The 18,099-nt window shown below is 48.7% G+C and overlaps 1 protein-coding gene across 3 annotated transcripts in view; it reads left to right on the forward strand.

The window, feature by feature from the left end:
- DHX57 (DExH-box helicase 57) overlaps window positions 1–18,099 on the forward strand; it is a 91,711-nt gene that overhangs the window by 2,657 nt on the left and 70,955 nt on the right. For 2 of the 3 annotated variants that reach the window (XM_077282955.1, XM_077282956.1), the window contains 4 exons: window positions 7,235–7,467; window positions 9,052–9,192; window positions 9,325–9,543; window positions 16,723–17,531. In XM_077282955.1, the coding sequence (XP_077139070.1) occupies window positions 7,235–7,467; window positions 9,052–9,192; window positions 9,325–9,543; window positions 16,723–17,531 (1,402 nt within the window). Of the gene's footprint in view, window positions 1–1,063; window positions 1,177–7,234; window positions 7,468–9,051; window positions 9,193–9,324; window positions 9,544–16,722; window positions 17,532–18,099 lie in introns of all 3 variants that reach the window. The other variant, XM_077282957.1, reaches the window with a different exon arrangement.

An 18,099-nucleotide genomic window follows, 5' to 3' on the forward strand; every position in this document is an offset into this window, starting at 1 on the left:
GTTGTCGAGACCGAAAACGTTTATATGTTGAGCTGGATGCACTAAAATAAAAATCTACTTTTTGAACTTTTTCTACAAATTTCTCTTGAGTGCCAAGAATTATTGTATTTGTCCCTTATGTTTATAATTAAGAAAAAGAGAGCTTTAGGGCTTGTGCACATGTTGCAGATACGGTGCGTTTTTGCGCAAAACCAGAATGAATCCTAATTCCAGCAAAGTGAATGAGAATCCCGAAGTCTCATGTTCTTGTTACTTATATTTGACTTAAAGGGAATCTGTCACCCCATTTTAGGCCTATAAGCTTCGGCCACTGCCATCAGGGGCTTATCTACAGCATTCACCCAGGGGTGGTCCTGATGCGGTCCGGTCCGATGGGCTTTGCGGTCCGGTCCGGCACCTCCCATCTTCATACGATGATGTCCTCTTCCTTCTGTCGTGGCTCCAGCACAGGTGCCAGGAAAGGTCAGAGAGGCCCGGCGCTTGCACACTGCAGTACTTTACGTTGCCCTCAACAGGATAGATAAAGTACGCCTGCGCTGGAGCCACAACAGGAAGCAAAGAAGAGGACGTCATCGTGAGAAGATGGGAGGCGCCGGACCAGGACTGCGACGCCCATCGGACCGGACCGCAGCGGGACCGCCCCCGGGTGAGTATAATCTAACTTGTTTTTCTTATCTTACAGGTTACATCGGGGGCTTATCTACAGCATTACAGAATGCTGTAGATATGCCCCTGATGGCGGTGGCCTTAGCTTATAGGCCTAAAATGGGGTGACAGATTCCCTTTAATAATCAATTCTCTGTGTGGTTTTGGCAGTGTTTTTCACCATTAACTTCACTCAATAGGGGAAAAACGCCCGTTTTTGCAGATGCGTTTTTACTGCCAAGAGATGCAGAAATGGAGCAGAATTTTCTTCATCCATTTACTCAACTAGTGCACATAGCCTTAAAATCTCGCTCACCTTTTGCAAATGAGTTGGGAAGTGTCTGCTGGATGTTAATCTATCAGTGAAGGGTCCTGGCTTTGTTCTCTGCAATTGATTGACATTGCTTTCATTCCTCAGCATCAAGACCTCTCCAACTACTGCTCCTAGCACCTGCTCAGTACCTTTTCTTGCTGTAGGCTTCCATGACCTGACCGAAATGTTCCAGTCTCCAGTTCTGCATCTGAGGCCAAGTCTGTGTTCACAAGCTGTAGAATTCCTACAGAATCCAACATGTATTTTTCAGTGAAATCTGAATGTATTCTTCCTTACGTTGCCTTCAGTCAATATTAGTAGTTTGTACTGTGGATTTAGATTAGTGACTTTTTACTCTTCGCCACGACAGCACCCTACTGGAGAGAGGGATCCGCCCCGCAGGAACAGGAAACCTATTGAGAAATAAAAGGGGGCGGTCCGCCTCTCCTCCTCAGTTTAGGTTTCCTGTTCCTGCGGGAACGACAGGACTTCCGAATGAGAAAAAGCATACCTGGGCTTGCATGCCGCCTGCGCAGTATCCGAGAGAACGGCAGGGGCTGCGGCTCAGAAGCAGCGTCGGGGGAGTTCCGTTAAACGGCTCCCCCCTCGTCTGATGGAGCGGGCAGACGGCCGGGTCCGGGAAAGGCCGACCGGCGTCCTTCCCAGCGTGCGGTACGGCAGCAGGAGCGGGTAAGATGACCTTCCATCGCGGCCCGGCGTTGAATCCCGGGCCGCACACGCGCCGACCGCCGCAAATACAGGCTACCCCGGAAGTGGATCTTGGACTTCCGGGGCGCCTAGGCCGGATCCAGGGCAGGGGAGCGGCACTGTCTGCGCATGCGCGAAAAAAAAAACAAAAAAAAACAACGTTTTGGCGCTCTATTTAAAGCGCTCATTAACACTGAAACGGCGATGCAGAGATGTCATCCCCAGGTGCCATGGACCCTACAACCGGAGTTCCAGTACCCCCCGCCAAAGATCACGCCAGAGGATCCTCGGACACCGCTCGTAAAAGCGACGGTTCCAGAACAGGATCTCGGCCTTCTGATCCGGTATTATTTGCTTCACTGGGTGAGTTGTGAACTCTGCCTATTAAGCTAACGCTGTCTCCCTATCTCTCTCTTTTCCCTTTCTCTCTCTACTTACACGCTTAGAGCAAAAAATGACAAAAAACGAAGCACAGGGAATGTGCCTTGTGTAACCAGCCCCTCCCTGACTCATACCCCAAAAAACTTTGTGAGGACTGTGTTAAAGAAACAACACAGGGAGCAGCAGTGTCCATTACGGACCTACGGGCCATTATTAGAGAAGAACTAAAAAGTATGACCCAGGAAAAACCGCGTAGTTCTAAATCTAAAACACCGACACTTGTGTCAGACTCCGACAGTGACCAACCGATACTGTCAGATGCCTCCCTATCATCATGTCCAGCGTCATCATCCTCATCAGAGATTGAGGGACGCTCATGTTTCCCCTTAGACAGTGTGGACAACTTGGTAAAATCCATTCGAAATACCATGGGGTGTGAGGAGTCTAAGGGTGCGCAAACCGCGCAAGAGATAATGTTCGCGGGTTTGGCAGACAGAAAGAGGAGATGTTTTCCGGTTATACCAGCAGTGAAAACATTAATCAAAAGAGAGTGGGAGAAGCAAGATCAGAGAGGCTTTCTACCCTCAGCCTCAAAACGCAAATATCCGTTTAGTAACGAGGAGCTTCTTACTTGGACCAAAGTCCCTAAGGTCGACGCGGCTGTAGCCTCTACCTCCAAACAATCCACTTTACCTGTGGAGGATGCGGGACTACTGGTCGATCCTTTGGATCGTAAGGCTGAATCATCCCTTAAACGTTCCTGGGAAGTGGCTACAGGAATATTCAAACCTGCAGTAGCCAGTACTTGCGCGGCCCGGTCAATGATCATCTGGATTGATCAGTTAGACCAGCAAATTGAAAAGAAAAGCTCGAGAGAAAAACTGAGAGCAGCCATCCCCTTAATACGAGGAGCAGCGGCCTTTCTGGCAGACGCCTCCGCCGACTCACTCCGTTTAGCAGCAAGATCTGCGGGCCTTGTAAATAACGCAAGAAGAGCTCTATGGATGAAGAGCTGGAAAGGGGACGCGCAATCTAAATCTAAAATATGCGCAATCCCATGTGAGGGTGAGTACCTCTTTGGTAAAACCTTAGATGACATACTCAAAAAGGCAAAGGACAGGAAGAAAGCTTTTCCTGAATCCTCTATTCCCTTTTACAGGAGAGCCTTTAAGAAGAGGCCGTTTGGCAAAAGGAGGCAAACAGATAGGTCTACAACATGGACCCCTAAGGACGACAAGCAGAGAGGTACCATGTTTAGAAGACCCAACCCCCCAAAAGACAAATACTGAGGACATACCAGTTGGGGGCAGACTTAAATTTTTCACCACCCAATGGGAGAAGATTACATCTAGCTCGTGGGTTTTAAATATCGTCCGAGATGGAATTAAATTAAAATTCTCTCGTGTGCCCCACGAGTCTTATATTATAACAACTCTCAGCTCGCCTATACAGCAACAGGCTCTAGAGCTTGAAATTCAAACCCTAATATCAAAACGGGTCCTAGTCCAAGTACCGATGGGACAGGAGGGTAGGGGATTCTACTCTCCCCTATTCCTAATCTCTAAGCCCGACGGTTCTTTCAGAACCATCATAAACCTTAAAAAACTCAATTCATTCATTGAAAATTATACATTTAAAATGGAGTCCATTAGGTCCACCATAAAACTCCTCTTCCCGAACTGTATGATGGGGGGCATTGATCTAAAGGATGCTTACTATCATCTCCCCATTCATAACAGATACCAAAAATTCCTCAGAGTGGCGGTAAAAATCAACAACGAGGTTCGTCACTTCCAGTATGCGGCCTTACCCTTCGGCCTCTCAACAGCGCCGAGGATCTTCACCAAGATAATGCTAGAGGTGACGGCATACCTACGCCAGAAGGAAACTTTGATTGTGCCCTATCTGGATGACTTTTTGGTAATAGGAAATTCAGTTACTCAATGTGCTGATCGTTTAGCTCACGCAATTTCCTCTCTACAGGACCTGGGCTGGATAATCAATACCGACAAATCCAGACTCACTCCGCTTTCCCGTCAGGCGTTCTTGGGGTTCCAGTTAGACTCCATATCTCAAAAGTGTCTCCTGCCGCAGGTAAAAATCCTACTGATCAGACACAAAGTCCTAGCCGCAATAACTAATCCTCGTATATCCCTAAGACAAGCTATGTCGTTACTAGGGTCTCTTATCTCTTGTATACCAGCAGTGAGATGGGCTCAACACCACACTCGAGTCCTACAACATCAAATTTTACAAGAGGATAGACGGTTATTTGGTCACCTAAATACAAAAATAACCTTATCTCAGGAGGTTTTAACTTCCTTAGAGTGGTGGCTAGACTCAAACCATTTGTTGAGTGGGGTTCCATGGGTAATAACGCCATCTCACACCATAACCACTGACGCCAGTCCTCATGGATGGGGCGCTCATATGGGGAACGATTATTGCCAGGGTTTATGGAGCATGGAAGAAAATTGCAGCTCCTCTAACTTTAAAGAACTGAATGCTGTAAAATACGCCTTATACCATTTCCTCCCACAGATTCGGGGGAAAGACGTCAGAGTCCTGTCCGACAACACCACCACGGTGGCGTATCTAAATCGGCAAGGAGGTACGCGATCAGAGACTCTGATGTCTTCTGCTACGGAAATCTTAAATCTAGCAGAAAATCACCTAACATCCCTTACTGCACTGCACATAAGGGGAGCAAGCAATCAGCAGGCGGACTTTTTAAGCCGACACACCCTAAGGCAAGGAGAGTGGTGTCTAAACCAGCAAATATTTCTGGACATAATATCTCTTTGGGGCCGTCCTCAGATAGATCTTTTCGCCACAAGGAAAAACAGAAAAGTCCGGAGATTTGCTTCTCTATCTCCAGCGGATCATCCGGACATTCTGGACGCTCTCCAAGCCCCTTGGCAGTTCAGTCTGGCGTACGCATTTCCTCCGATCATATTGCTACCTCAAGTTATACGCAAAATCAGAGAAGAAGGGGCGAGAGTTGTACTGATAGCTCCATTCTGGCCCAAGAGACCATGGTTCTCATGGCTACGGACCATGTCGGTCTCAGATCCTTGGGTCCTCCCCTCAACGCCCAACCTTCTCTTCCAGGGTCCGTTTTTCCACCCTCAGGTGGACAATCTCCACCTGACGGCCTGGAACTTGAGAGGCAGATGCTAAGATCAAGAGGATTCTCGGGGGGTTTAATTGATACGCTTCTCCATAGTAGAAAACCCTCCACCACAAAAATCTATACAAGAGTATGGAGAAAATTTTTTCAATTCCATACATCTACCAACACATCAGAGATTCCGATACATTCTATCCTGGAGTTTCTTCAAAAAGGGAGAGAACTAGGTCTAACTGTAAACACCTTAAAGGTTCATGTTTCAGCACTAGGAGCCCTCTATGGCCATAACATTGCGGGGGATAGATGGGTATCCAGGTTTATTACGGCCTGCGAAAGAATGAATCCAGTTAACATACCTAGGATTCCACCCTGGGATTTAAATTTAGTCTTACAAGCCCTAACAGACTCTCCATTCGAGCCAATAGACTCAATACCAATTAAATGTCTATCACTAAAAACGGCCCTCTTGGTAGCACTGACTTCAGCTAGAAGAATCAGTGACATCCAAGCACTCTCTATAGATCCACCTTTTTTGTTAACCTTTCAGGATAAGTTAATTCTTAAACCAGACCCTTCCTACCTACCCAAAGTAGCGAAAAAATTCCACAGGTCACAAGAAATAATCTTGCCCACTTTCTTCAGTAATCCCTCCACTCCTGAAGAACAAAAATATCACACTCTAGACGTTAAAAGAGTAGTGTTAAAATACATTGAAAAGACCAGTAGCTGGCGACAGAGTAGGGCTCTGTTTATTTCCTTCCAGGGTGTCAAGAAGGGTCATGGAGTAACAAAAAGCACCTTATCCCGGTGGATCAGAGAGGCTATCAAACTGGCTTACTCCGCGAGGAAAGAAAACCCTCCGGAAGGCATAACGGCACACTCTACCAGAGCGATGGCATCCTCCTGGGCAGAGAGGGGAGACGTCCCGATTGAAACTATATGTAAGGCGGCAACGTGGTCAAATCCTTCTACATTTTATAACCACTATAGGCTAGACCTATCGTCAACTTCTGACCTAGACTTTGGCAGGACTGTCCTCAGCACGGTGGTCCCCTCCCTAGGTGATGGTCTCTGAAAGATCTCCAGTAGGGTGCTGTCGTGGCGAAGAGTAAAAAGCCGGATTACTCACCGGTAATGCTCTTTTAGTGAGTCCACGACAGCACCCTCTTACATCCCTCCCTATATTAATATAATGCATATTATTTGAGTAAAATCCTTTTAATCATAAGCAAATAAGTTTAAAGAATGAAATAAATGATATTTGCCTAATATTGGCGGTCCTCCGGGTACTCTGAAATCAAAACTGAGGAGGAGAGGCGGACCGTCCCCTTTTATTTCTCAATAGGTTTCCTGTTCCTGCGGGGCGGATCCCTCTCTCCAGTAGGGTGCTGTCGTGGACTCACTAAAAGAGCATTACCGGTGAGTAATCCGGCTTATCGCTTATTGATACGGTTTCTGCTCAGTCTGCGACATGCAGATTGTCCCCATTAAATGGGGTTAAGTGACGTGCACATCCATAGCACATAAAAATGCAGCACTAAAAGCGCTAGTCTGAGATTTCTGCCATGGATTCACTTGCATTGGACTCGGTTTGCAAAATCGGTCATGTGAACTTGCCCTAAAATCACTCAAACTTTATTATGCAAGGAAAACTACTGGATGGGCTCAAGGTCCCCAAAATGGTCATGCGTGCATAAGGAAAAATGGTTTTAGGAAGAATGAAAATATATCCATCTATAATATGATTTTTTTTTACCCCTTTTGTTTGTTCCACCATGAATAATCTTTCTTTATTACATAAATATAAACTTCCCAAAGTCCATTTTTGTAATTATTAAGATAATGGAGTGAACATGAAGCACAGAGGGTGGCAGAGAAACCTCACTCAGTGCTACTATACAAATGTCAGCAGAATGCAGGCTCCATTTACAGCAGCCTATTCTCTGTTTATGAAGTGGCAGATGAAGAATGTTATTAAATGGCTAGAGGTAGCACGGGAATTCAGATATGATATGATGTGTGGGATTATTATGTGCTATGATATTGTGTCTCTACAGATGGATTTTCCGATCAGGAGAAAAGGCAAACCAAACAAAGGAGGTGGCAAAGGACGCGGGTCTGGCAGAGGGGGCAAAAGAGGAAGTGGTAGTGGGCGAGGAGGAACTAGAGGAGGAAGATGTAGAGCTGAACCTGGAGGAGGCGGCGGAGGAGGAGGAAAGAAAAGCTCTTCTAAAGCATGGGATGATGGAGATGATATCTGCTTCTCCAGAAAACCAGAGAGGGCAACAAAGTAAGAGGTTTCTCTGACACTACCTTTCCATTAAGGACATCTATCAGTAGGATCAACCCTCCTAACCTGTCTATACGGGCATGTAGCTCATCTGGCACAGAGACCTTTAAAGCGAACCTGTCACCCCCACAATCGATTGTGAGGTAAGCTCACCGGCATCAGGGGCATACTCACCCAGGGGCGGTCCCGCTCCGATGGGCGTCTCAGGTCTGCCCGGCGCCTCCCATCTTCATTCCATGACGTCCTCTTCTGGTCTCCGCGCCGCTGCTTCGGCGCAGGCGTACTTTGTCTGCCCTGTTGAGGGCAGAGCAAAGTACTGCAGTGCGCAGGCGCCGGTAAGGTCAGAGAGGCCCAGCGCCTGCGCACTGCAGTACTTTGCTCTGCCCTCACCAGGGAAGACAAAGTACGCCGAAGCCGCGGTGCGGAGACCAGAAGAGGACGTCATGGAATGAAGATAGGAGGTGCCGGAGCGGACCTGAGACGCCCATTTGACCACGGACCGCAGCGGGACTGCCCAGGTGAGTATATTATAACCTCTTTTTCTCCTCTTTCAGGTAACATCAGGGGCTTATCTACAGCATTACAGAATGCTGTAGATAAGCCCCTGATGACGGTGAGCTTACCTCACCATCGATTTTGGGGGTGACAGGTTCCCTTTAAGCTTATTTGCATGTAAGAAAAATTTGGACTCATCGAATTGACGATATCAAGTTATCATATGATTCAACTGTCTTTGACCTTCATGCCTATATAGATGGCTTACGAGGGCTGATTCTAGTACTAAAAGGTTCCCTTTAAATCAATCTTATGACCTTTGATCTTTCTTTACCGTACCGTTTTTAAAGGGTTGTCTGGTCAAAAGGTGTTCAATATCTGAAACGTTAGATTTTCTAAAAGTAATGATATAAATCATGGTTGCCTGCTGTCACTCACCTAGATCCTGCACAGTCCACTCCATGTTCTGCACTCGGGTCCCAGCGTTAAGACTAGAGATGAGCGAATTTGATCGCGTCTCTGCTTATTTGACAAGCTGTAGTTCTTACTGAATAAGCTGCAGAGGAAACCTGGATACCTGGAGCGCACCGGCTGATCAGCTGTTCGGCTCTGCAGCTGCATGTGTCACGTCTGTGGGCCAGTCGTAACACATGCATGGAGAGCCCAACACACAGGCTCTCCATACACAGCCGCGACAAATGCAGCTGCGGAGCCGAACAGCTGATCGGCCGGCGCGCTCCAGGTATCCGGGTTCCCTCTGCAGCTTATTCGGTAAGCGCTGTAGCTTGCCGAATAAGGAGGGACACGATCAAATTCGCTCATCTCTAGTTAAGACCCCCACCAATCATCCTTCATAGGGAAATTCAATCAATATGTAAAATATCTGTTGAGAAATCTTTTTTCTGCTTTTATTTAACTTTTGAAAGGTGCAAAATTTGAAAATTCCAGTTTGAGCTTTGATGTGCTGAGTGGTTTCCAGAATAGCTCCTTTCCTTGATAATTTTGAGGGCTTACCGAGATCCATAATTTTGGCCCAACGTTAAATATTGCACTTGTGCACAGATTTTCTACCCCATCTTATATGTTTAGTTACAGGCCTGGGCCGCGGGTCCGTGGGGGCAGCACGCACAGCACTCCTCTTCAGACTTTGCACATGACCTCTGAGAACCAAGAACGGTTGAAAGCTCTTTTGCGCGATCTTCAGGAGCCAGATCTAGACCCTGTTGCTGAGTAAGTAGATATCGCAGTAAAGTGTATTTTATTTTACAGTTTAGATTTCTTTGAAGAGTATTATGTAGATGCTAGCTGACATTCTATAGTGCAAACATGATAATAACAGTGGAAATTTACTGTCATACACAGTAATGTGGGCTCAGACTTGGAGGAAGACTGTGAATACAGCAGCTCTCAAGATGATGATGAGGATGGCAATGGTGAAAATTGTGAAGCAGATTTGGAATTTGATCTCTGGTCCTCCCCAAAAGAAGCACTGGATGTGGCTGGGAGGCTTTCTCCAGAAGTTCGTGCCCAGATGTTACATGAAGCAGTCATATCACCTTTTGCTATTGGGAAGCTGTCTCGGTAGGTCTGTTGGTCTGCTATACTATCTTCCTGTAGTAATGAATTTGTAAGCAGCCTTGCTTGGTTAAATGAGTTACCTAGGACGTGCATGCTGATCACCTATTCTTAGGATAGTTCATCAGTGTCAGATTAGAGCGAGTCCGACTACCGGCGCCTCCACTAATCAGCTGTTTGCAGCTCTCGTTGCAGCTAGATGGACATATTGTATGGGACTAGAAGAGCACAGGAAGTACACTGTGTTGTGGCCCTTTCCATCTGTTACAGCACAGCTCATATTTAAAGGGGTTGTCCTATAAGTAGTAACTTGTTGATCAGTGGGGGTCTAATCACTGCAACCCACAATGATTGACATATTGGGGAACTTTAATCACTGTTAGAGCTCGTGTATACGGCCATTTAAATTAAGCGAGTGTTGTCTGTGGTTTTGAAGGATAGCACTCATCCATGTTAATCTGTTGGGCTATGTACAGGTCCAAGGGAAAAATCTCCATATACGATTTGCCTCAAAGAATCTGATGGCACTAGCTTATTCATGTCTATGGGGTCGTGAAATAAATCGGACAGCACCTGGATGACATCCGAGTGTAGTCTGAGCTTCTTGGACTGATATAATAGAGAATGTGGAGAAACTTTTTTCTCCTACGCCTCATTGGGGGACACAGGACCATGGGTGTATGCTTGCTGCCACTAGGAGGACACTAAGTAGACAGAAAGATTAACTCCTCCTCTGCAGTATACACCCCATCACTGGATACAATTTCAACCAGTTCTTGCTTAGTGTCTTAGGAGGCACTTGGGTCTTTTTTCCAGACCCCAACTTTATTTATTTTGATTTTTCATTTTGAATTTTCTGTAAATTTTTAATTTTTTATTTAACGGAGTGAAGGGGGCGACGGGTCCTTTTTTTCATAAGGTCCGCTCTCCCCCGAACCAACAACAGGCGAGCACGGCGAGTATACCTCCCCGTCCCTCTCCTGCGACGTATGGCGCACAAAAGGTTTGCGCCAGGGCAACGGTTCCTATACGGTCCCGCTTTCCCCCAATCCCCTCCAGGACCCTGCTTTACAGCAATGTAAGAAGAATGCAGTCCGGAGGGGATATTGTGCCGCAGTCCCCTCTGCTCATGGATTGAGTGCACATCACTGCAGCGTGATGCATCAGGGGCCTCTCCATCCCCATCCTGGGTGCATGGATTGAGTGCACATCTTCACAGAGGTGTCCGCTGTGAGAACCGGGACAAGGGGCTGTAAGTACCTTCAGGGGACCCCCCCTGCTCCTTCTTAGCGGTAGCGTTGCGGTCCGGGTCCCCAGGGAGAGGCACCGCCGACCGGGGGTCGGTGGTGCTCGGCGGCGCTACGTCGCGGCCGCCGCCGCACATTCGTCGGCAGGCCCTAAAAATTTAGTCCCCGGCTTCTTCAGCCGGAGTAGGCCGCAGGGGAAAAATCTCCTCCCACGGCCGTAGCTCCGCCCCCTACACCGGCGCTTCTCGTCTGGGACGAGAAGCGCTCTCCAAATCTCGGGGGCCATATTCTCACTCTCTCTCTGTACGGAGCCCACGCTTCTGCAGCGCTCAAAGGAGAATTCCTGCAACAGAACCGCCATCTCTCTCTGGGGACACAGAAAGGACCGTGGGTAAGCTGCTTCAAGAAAGCTTAACCCCTTCCCTGCGCATACTGCCCGCTCTGTCCCCAAGGCACTATGTCTCAATCTAAGGAGACAAAAAAGGGTAACAAGAAGCATACAATGTTTTTCACTGTATGTGCCACTTGCAATGCGGCCCTGCCCCGAGCCCACACTAACCCTTTGTGTGTAGACTGCGTCTCACCCTCTGTGCAGCCGCCCCCTGCCGACGCCGGTACCGTCGCCGATGCCGCTCCCGTTGATCCAGTAGAGCCTAGCCCCCCTGAGTGGGCAACCTCTCTGTCACGATCTGTGGCTTCCCTAGCCAGGGCAATTGACTCCCTCCGGGGCCCCCCTCCAGGTCGGACCGTGGAGGATTCAGACGACGATATGGATTCGTCTACCAGCAGGGGGCGTAACCGGTCACTTTCCACCCGGGGCTCTAAAAAACGTGTTCGCGTTTCATCCCCTGACCATCAGCTAGCGGGCCCTTCAGTACCCGCAAGCTCTGCTTCTCGGTCCCCTTCTCCTAAATCGGATGACTCTGAATATGAGTCCGACATTTCCTACGTTCAGGAACCCCCCTCCTCCCAGGAGTCTCTCGACTCTCTCATTGAGGCGGTAAATCAGACCCTGAAGGTGACTGAAGACTCCGCATCGGAACCCGAATACGCGGTGTCTTTCAAAAAAACTAAACGGGTTAAAAAGGTTTTTGTCACTCACCCTCACTTCAAGGAGGTTGTACAAAAACATAGGGATCGTCCAGATAAACGCTTCATAGGTCAAAAGTTCATAGAGGCCAAATACCCCTTTTCTCGGGAATTAGTCAAAGACTGGCTACAGTCTCCCTCGGTGGACCCTGCTGTGTCACACCTCGCGTCCAAGACCATCCTGTCTCTTTCGGACGGTTCCTCAGTTAAGAATCCCTCTGATCGCCAGATTGATCATCTGGCTCGTTCCGCCTTCGAGGCCACAGGAGCGTCTCTCTTCCCATCCTTCGCCGCCTCCTGGGTGGCTAAGGCTATGGTCTCTTGGACTGAGACTCTTTCCTCTAACATCCAAGCCAGTGATTTACCTCCAGAAGCCAGCATCCTGGTTAACCAGATAGTGCAGGCCGGAGACTTCATAGTCAATGCCTCTATGGACGCAGCTAATTGCGCTGCACAGGCAGCCGCCAATGCAATCTCCATCAGGAGAGCCCTGTGGCTCAGGGATTGGCGAGCAGATTCGGCTTCTAAACGTTCTCTAACAGCCCTGCCTTACCAGGCTGGTCGGTTATTTGGAGAAAAATTGGACCAAATGATTTCGGATGCTACCGGAGGGAAAAGTAAATTTCTCCCCCAGCAAAAGCCTACCCGGCCCTTTCGGTACCAGCAGCAACCTCCATTTCGGCCGTTTCGGCCCAATACCAACTGGTCTTCCTCATCTCCTACCCCCGCATCAGGCCGAGGTTCGCGCGGTGGCCGAGGCACCCAGGTCTCTTACAGACCTAATCGTAACTGGAGACCCAGGCCTAAACCTCCCGGATCTAAGGGATCAGCATCCCAGGGATCCTCCGCCCAATGACTCCTTGCACCATCCGGTGGACTCCGACAAAGTAGGCGGACGTCTACTTTTGTTCCATCAAACCTGGCTCTCAGTCGTTTCCGACGAGTGGGTCAGAGATCTGGTGTCCACCGGATACAAAATAGAATTTTCCTCCTTCCCCCCTACACGCTTCTTCCAATCTTGCCCTCAAAGGTCAAAGACCACGGCATTTCTCCAGGCAATACGGGCACTACAAAGGGACGGAGTCATCATTCCGGTCCCCCTAGAACAAAGATTCAAGGGTTTCTATTCGAATCTGTTCGTGGTCCCAAAGAAGGACGGATCACTTCGTCCGATCCTAGACCTGAAGCTACTAAACAGATTCATAAAAATCAGACACTTCAGGATGGAATCCCTCCGTTCTGTGGTCGCGTCTATGGAAAAGGGAGAATTCCTGGCATCCATAGACATCAAGGATGCCTACCTGCACATACCGATTTTCCCTCCGCATCAGCAGTTCCTTCGCTTCGCCTTTTGCGGGGAACACTTCCAATTTGTGGCCTTGCCCTTCGGTCTCGCCACCGCCCCCAGAGTTTTTACGAAGGTCATGGCGGCTGCCATGGCCATTCTTCATTCCAGGGGAGTGGTGGTAATTCCGTACTTGGACGACCTCCTAATAAAGGGTCCTTCCTACCCGGCGTGCGAAGAGTCCGTCGTTCTCACGGTGGATACTCTTTCTCGTCTGGGATGGAAGATAAATTTCGAAAAATCTTCTCCAATTCCGGCTCAACAAATCTCCTTCCTGGGGATGATACTAGACACTTCCCGCGGTCTGGTCATACTCCCTCAAGACAAGGTTTTGGCCTTGCAGCAGGGAGCCCAGCGTCTTTCTCGCCCAGTATCCCACTCCATTCGCGCCAGCATGCGAGTTCTCGGACAGATGGTAGCGGCCATGGAAGCGGTTCCATTTGCGCAGTTTCACCTCCGTCCTCTGCAACATGCACTTTTGTCGGCTTGGGACGGCAAACCGTCCTCCCTCGATCGCCGATTTATCCTGTCCCCTCGGGTCAGGAAGACCCTAAGGTGGTGGACGCTGAAGTCCTCCCTAACTCAGGGAAGGTCCTTTCTCCCAGTACGATGGCTGGTGGTGACCACCGATGCCAGTCTCATAGGCTGGGGAGCGGTCTTCAACCATCACACAGCCCAGGGGCGGTGGTCCGCTCAAGAGTCTCGCCTTGCCATCAACATCCTCGAGATTCGAGCTATCAGGCTAGCACTGTACCAGTTTCACCGTCTTCTGGCAGGTCATCCAGTCAGAATCCAGTCCGACAACGCCACGGCCGTGGCGTATATCAACCGTCAGGGCGGAACCCGCAGCAGGACGGCCATGCTCGAGGTGTCTCACATCCTCCATTGGGCGGAGTCGAACCATTCGACCATCTCGGCGATCCACATTCCAGGTGTGGAAAATTGGGCGGCGGACTACCTCAGCCGCCAGGGCATCGCCTCCGGAGAATGGTCCCTCCACCCGGAGGTCTTCCAGCAGATTTGCCATCGCTGGGGGACTCCGGATGTGGATCTCATGGCTTCCAGGATGAACAACAAGGTTCCTCAGTTCCTTGCTCGGTCCCTCGACCCACGGGCCCTCGGAGTGGACGCCCTGGTCCTGCCTTGGCGCCAATTCCGACTCCCGTACATTTTTCCTCCTCTTCCCCTACTACCGAGGGTCATCAAAAAGATCAGGGCAGAGGGGGTACCAGTGATTCTCGTCGCGCCAGACTGGCCGCGTCGGGCATGGTACGCCGAAATGGTTCAGCTGGTAACCGACGTCCCTTGGCGTCTTCCAGATCGCGCGGATCTTCTTTCACAGGGCCCAATTTACCATCAGAACTCAGGGGCCCTGTCTTTGACGGCCTGGCTGTTGAGTCCTGGATTCTAGGCCAAGCGGGTTTCTCTCCCAGGGTGTCCTCCACCATGATCAGAGCTAGGAAACCTGTTTCCATGCGTGCTTATCACCGTACCTGGCGAATTTTTTTCTCATGGTGCGAGGCACAGGGACGGTCCCCTCTAGTGTTTTCTGTTCCTTCCATACTGGAGTTTCTTCAGTCCGGACTAGAGTCGGGACTTGCCCTTAGCTCCCTAAAGGGTCAGGTTTCGGCATTGTCAGTTCTTTTCCAGCGGAAGATTGCCAATAGGTTGCCGGTGAAAACTTTTTTCCAGGGAGTCTCCCGTGTGGCGCCTCCCTACAGGTCACCCTTAGATCCGTGGGATCTCAACTTAGTTCTCGGAGCACTTCAGGAGGCTCCCTTCGAACCGCTGCAGGACGTTTCCTTAACCCTCCTTTCTTGGAAGGTAGTCTTCCTGGTGGCCGTCACGTCCATCAGACGGGTCTCGGAGTTGGCTGCGCTCTCTTGCCGCCCTCCCTTCCTAATTTTTCATCCGGACAAGGCGGTATTGAGGACCTCTCCCACCTTTTTGCCCAAGGTCGTCTCCTCTTTCCACCTAAATGAGGAGATTGTTTTACCTTCGTTCTGCCCGACACCTGTCCATCGCATCGAGAAGGCTCTACACACTCTTGATGTGGTGAGAGCTCTTCGTCGGTACGTCTCGAGGACGGCTCCCTTTCGTACGTCAGACGTCCTGTTCGTACTTCCAGAGGGGCCCAGGAGGGGTTCTCCTGCTTCAAAAGCCACTCTGGCAAAATGGATTCGGTCAGCCATTCAAGAATCCTATCGTGTCAAGGGTGTGCCTATCCCAGCTGGGATCAAGGCTCATTCTACTCGGTCGGTGGGCGCCTCGTGGGCCATTCGGCATCAGGCGTCGGCACAACAGGTCTGCAAGGCTGCGACGTGGTCCAGTTTGCACACCTTTACCAAGCATTACCACATTCATTCTATTTCTTCCGCAGACGCCGCCCTTGGCAGGCGTATTCTGCAAGCGGCAGTTCCTTAAGCCGTAAGCCAGTGGTACATGGGGTATTAGCATATTGCTCCCCACCCAGGGACTGCTTTTGTACGTCCCATGGTCCTGTGTCCCCCAATGAGGCGTAGGAGAAAAGGAGATTTTTGTTTACTTACCGTAAAATCTTTTTCTCCGAGCCATTCATTGGGGGACACAGCACCCACCCTGTTAGCCTGTTTTGGCTTGTTGTTACTTCTTGGTTTTGACATAGTTGTCTTTGTTCATGCTCCTACTGCTTTACTACCGAACTGGTTGAAATTGTATCCAGTGATGGGGTGTATACTGCAGAGGAGGAGTTAATCTTTCTGTCTACTTAGTGTCCTCCTAGTGGCAGCAAGCATACACCCATGGTCCTGTGTCCCCCAATGAATGGCTCGGAGAAAAAGATTTTACGGTAAGTAAACAAAAATCTCCTTTTTTTCTGCACCTCTGAGAAAATTGGATCCCACTCTTATCACACAATCAATCGGATCATTTTTCTCAGAGGGAAAGAAAACTGGCTATTTGCACCGGCCCTTAGAATAAATCTGCAGTGTGCAGATTGGAGCTTCTGAGTACTGCACACTTTCAGCAGTAGGAAATGACTGGAGCGGCAGGTGGGAGCCCATCTTTCTTTGCCATCTTGTAAAAGAGGATGAAAGTTCCCGAGTCTGCTGATTTAGTGCAGCTTCCAGTGGTGGGACAACCACCAGTCAGCAAGTTATCACCTATCCCTGTGATGGGTAATAACTTTGTGTTAACCAGACAATCGGTATAAGTGAATGGGAGCTGAACTGCAGTATCCAAGAATAGCTTCTAAACAGTATACGGAGCCATGCTTGCATTCGGCTGTAGCACGAGCTGCAAACAGCTGATCAGCAGTGGTGCTGCATGTCAGACGCCCACTGGTCTGTTATTACTGACCTGTCCTAAGGATAGCTGAGCAATATGTGTCTTGCATAACAACTTGGTAATACTATGCACGTATGAAAAATTCTAAATGTACTGGTACCAGTCACTAGCCTAGCATTCTTGTTCTTTTAATAATAATCGCCAAAAATTGTGAATTTATTTTTGTTTAATGTCTTATAGTTATGGTTTTGACCGAGAAAGATGTATGACTGCCTTGAGGACCCATGATGGAGATGTTGGCTCATCCCTTGAATATTTGTTGCTGCAGTGTTTTTCAGAAGCTTTTGGTATCCAGACAAAAACCCCACGGACTGCTGATGACATTAGCATGGAAGACATCTTGGCCTTGCGTCAGGAAGAGACTTTTGTCCTCCACTCCATATGTGGGGAGAAGTTTATTGAAAGGATCCCAAATAGAGTCTGGACTGTGGGACTTGAACTGGGTTATCTAACAGACAGGCTTCAGAAACCCCGAAATAAGGACCGTGCAAAAGATTTTGTGAATCCAACACCTAATAATATCTGCAGGTTTTTCTTGAAAGGAGAAAATTGCCGGTTTGGGTCAAAATGTAGATTTAGACATGACTCTCCAAAGCAAAATGTAAAGGATGAATCTCACCTAAGTGCTAATGACAGTATTTACCTGTATGAACTTGAAATTCGTTTCCCAAAGGATAACAAGTATCCTTATCAAGCGCCACTGATAGCGTTTCATTCACTTAATGAGAACCTTCCAATGGGTTGCCGCTTGCACATGGCGGAGTACCTGTATGAGAAAGCATTGACCATTGCCGAAACTGGGGAACCAGTTGTCTACTCCCTTGTCAGCTGCTTGGAGGATGAAGAAGATATTCTACAATTACTCGCCAATACACATCATCGATATAGTATCCCACCACCTATCATACGGCCAACATCTGAAACCAAGAAGCCCCCAATAATTGTTAATAAGCCTGTTAACTCTGACAGATCAACTCGTGCTCCAGAAGGTATGGGAATTCTAGTAGCCTTTAAGTGGCCATGTACCAATAAACTGATTGCCTTCTAAGATGTCAGATGTTTAGGTAATCCGTTTGGGTGTGAAATCCTCCTAACAGTTTATATGCCCATGTAGCTCTTTCAAAAGCAAATCCCGCAATATCTTTACATGTCCAGTCCATTCCTCCATTACTGAGAAATCAGAGTTTGAATTGATAGGCAAATGAGTCTGAAGGGCTACAGGAGATCTGAAGCTTCTGTCACTCCAGCTCTATTCCATATCCAGTGCCATCTCCTCCTCCTTAACTGAACATTTCTTATTTGTGTGACCTCAGGCAAAGGAGCAGTCGGTCAAGTAAGAGGAGGCGGTGCTGAGCAGGAAATAGAGCTGGATTGACAAAGGCTTCAGATCTACAATAGCTATTTAGCCTTATTTGCACTGGCCATGTAAAGGTATTGCCGGACTTATCTTTGAATTGGGTACATGCACATATAAAAAGTTTGGGGAGGGGGGTGAAATCCTGCTGACAGATTCCCTTTAAGGCTACTTTCACACTTCTGTCTTTCAGCTCCCGTCAC

This window comes from Ranitomeya variabilis, chromosome 2, assembly GCF_051348905.1.
Source record: "Ranitomeya variabilis isolate aRanVar5 chromosome 2, aRanVar5.hap1, whole genome shotgun sequence".
Classification (NCBI taxonomy): domain Eukaryota; kingdom Metazoa; phylum Chordata; class Amphibia; order Anura; family Dendrobatidae; genus Ranitomeya; species Ranitomeya variabilis.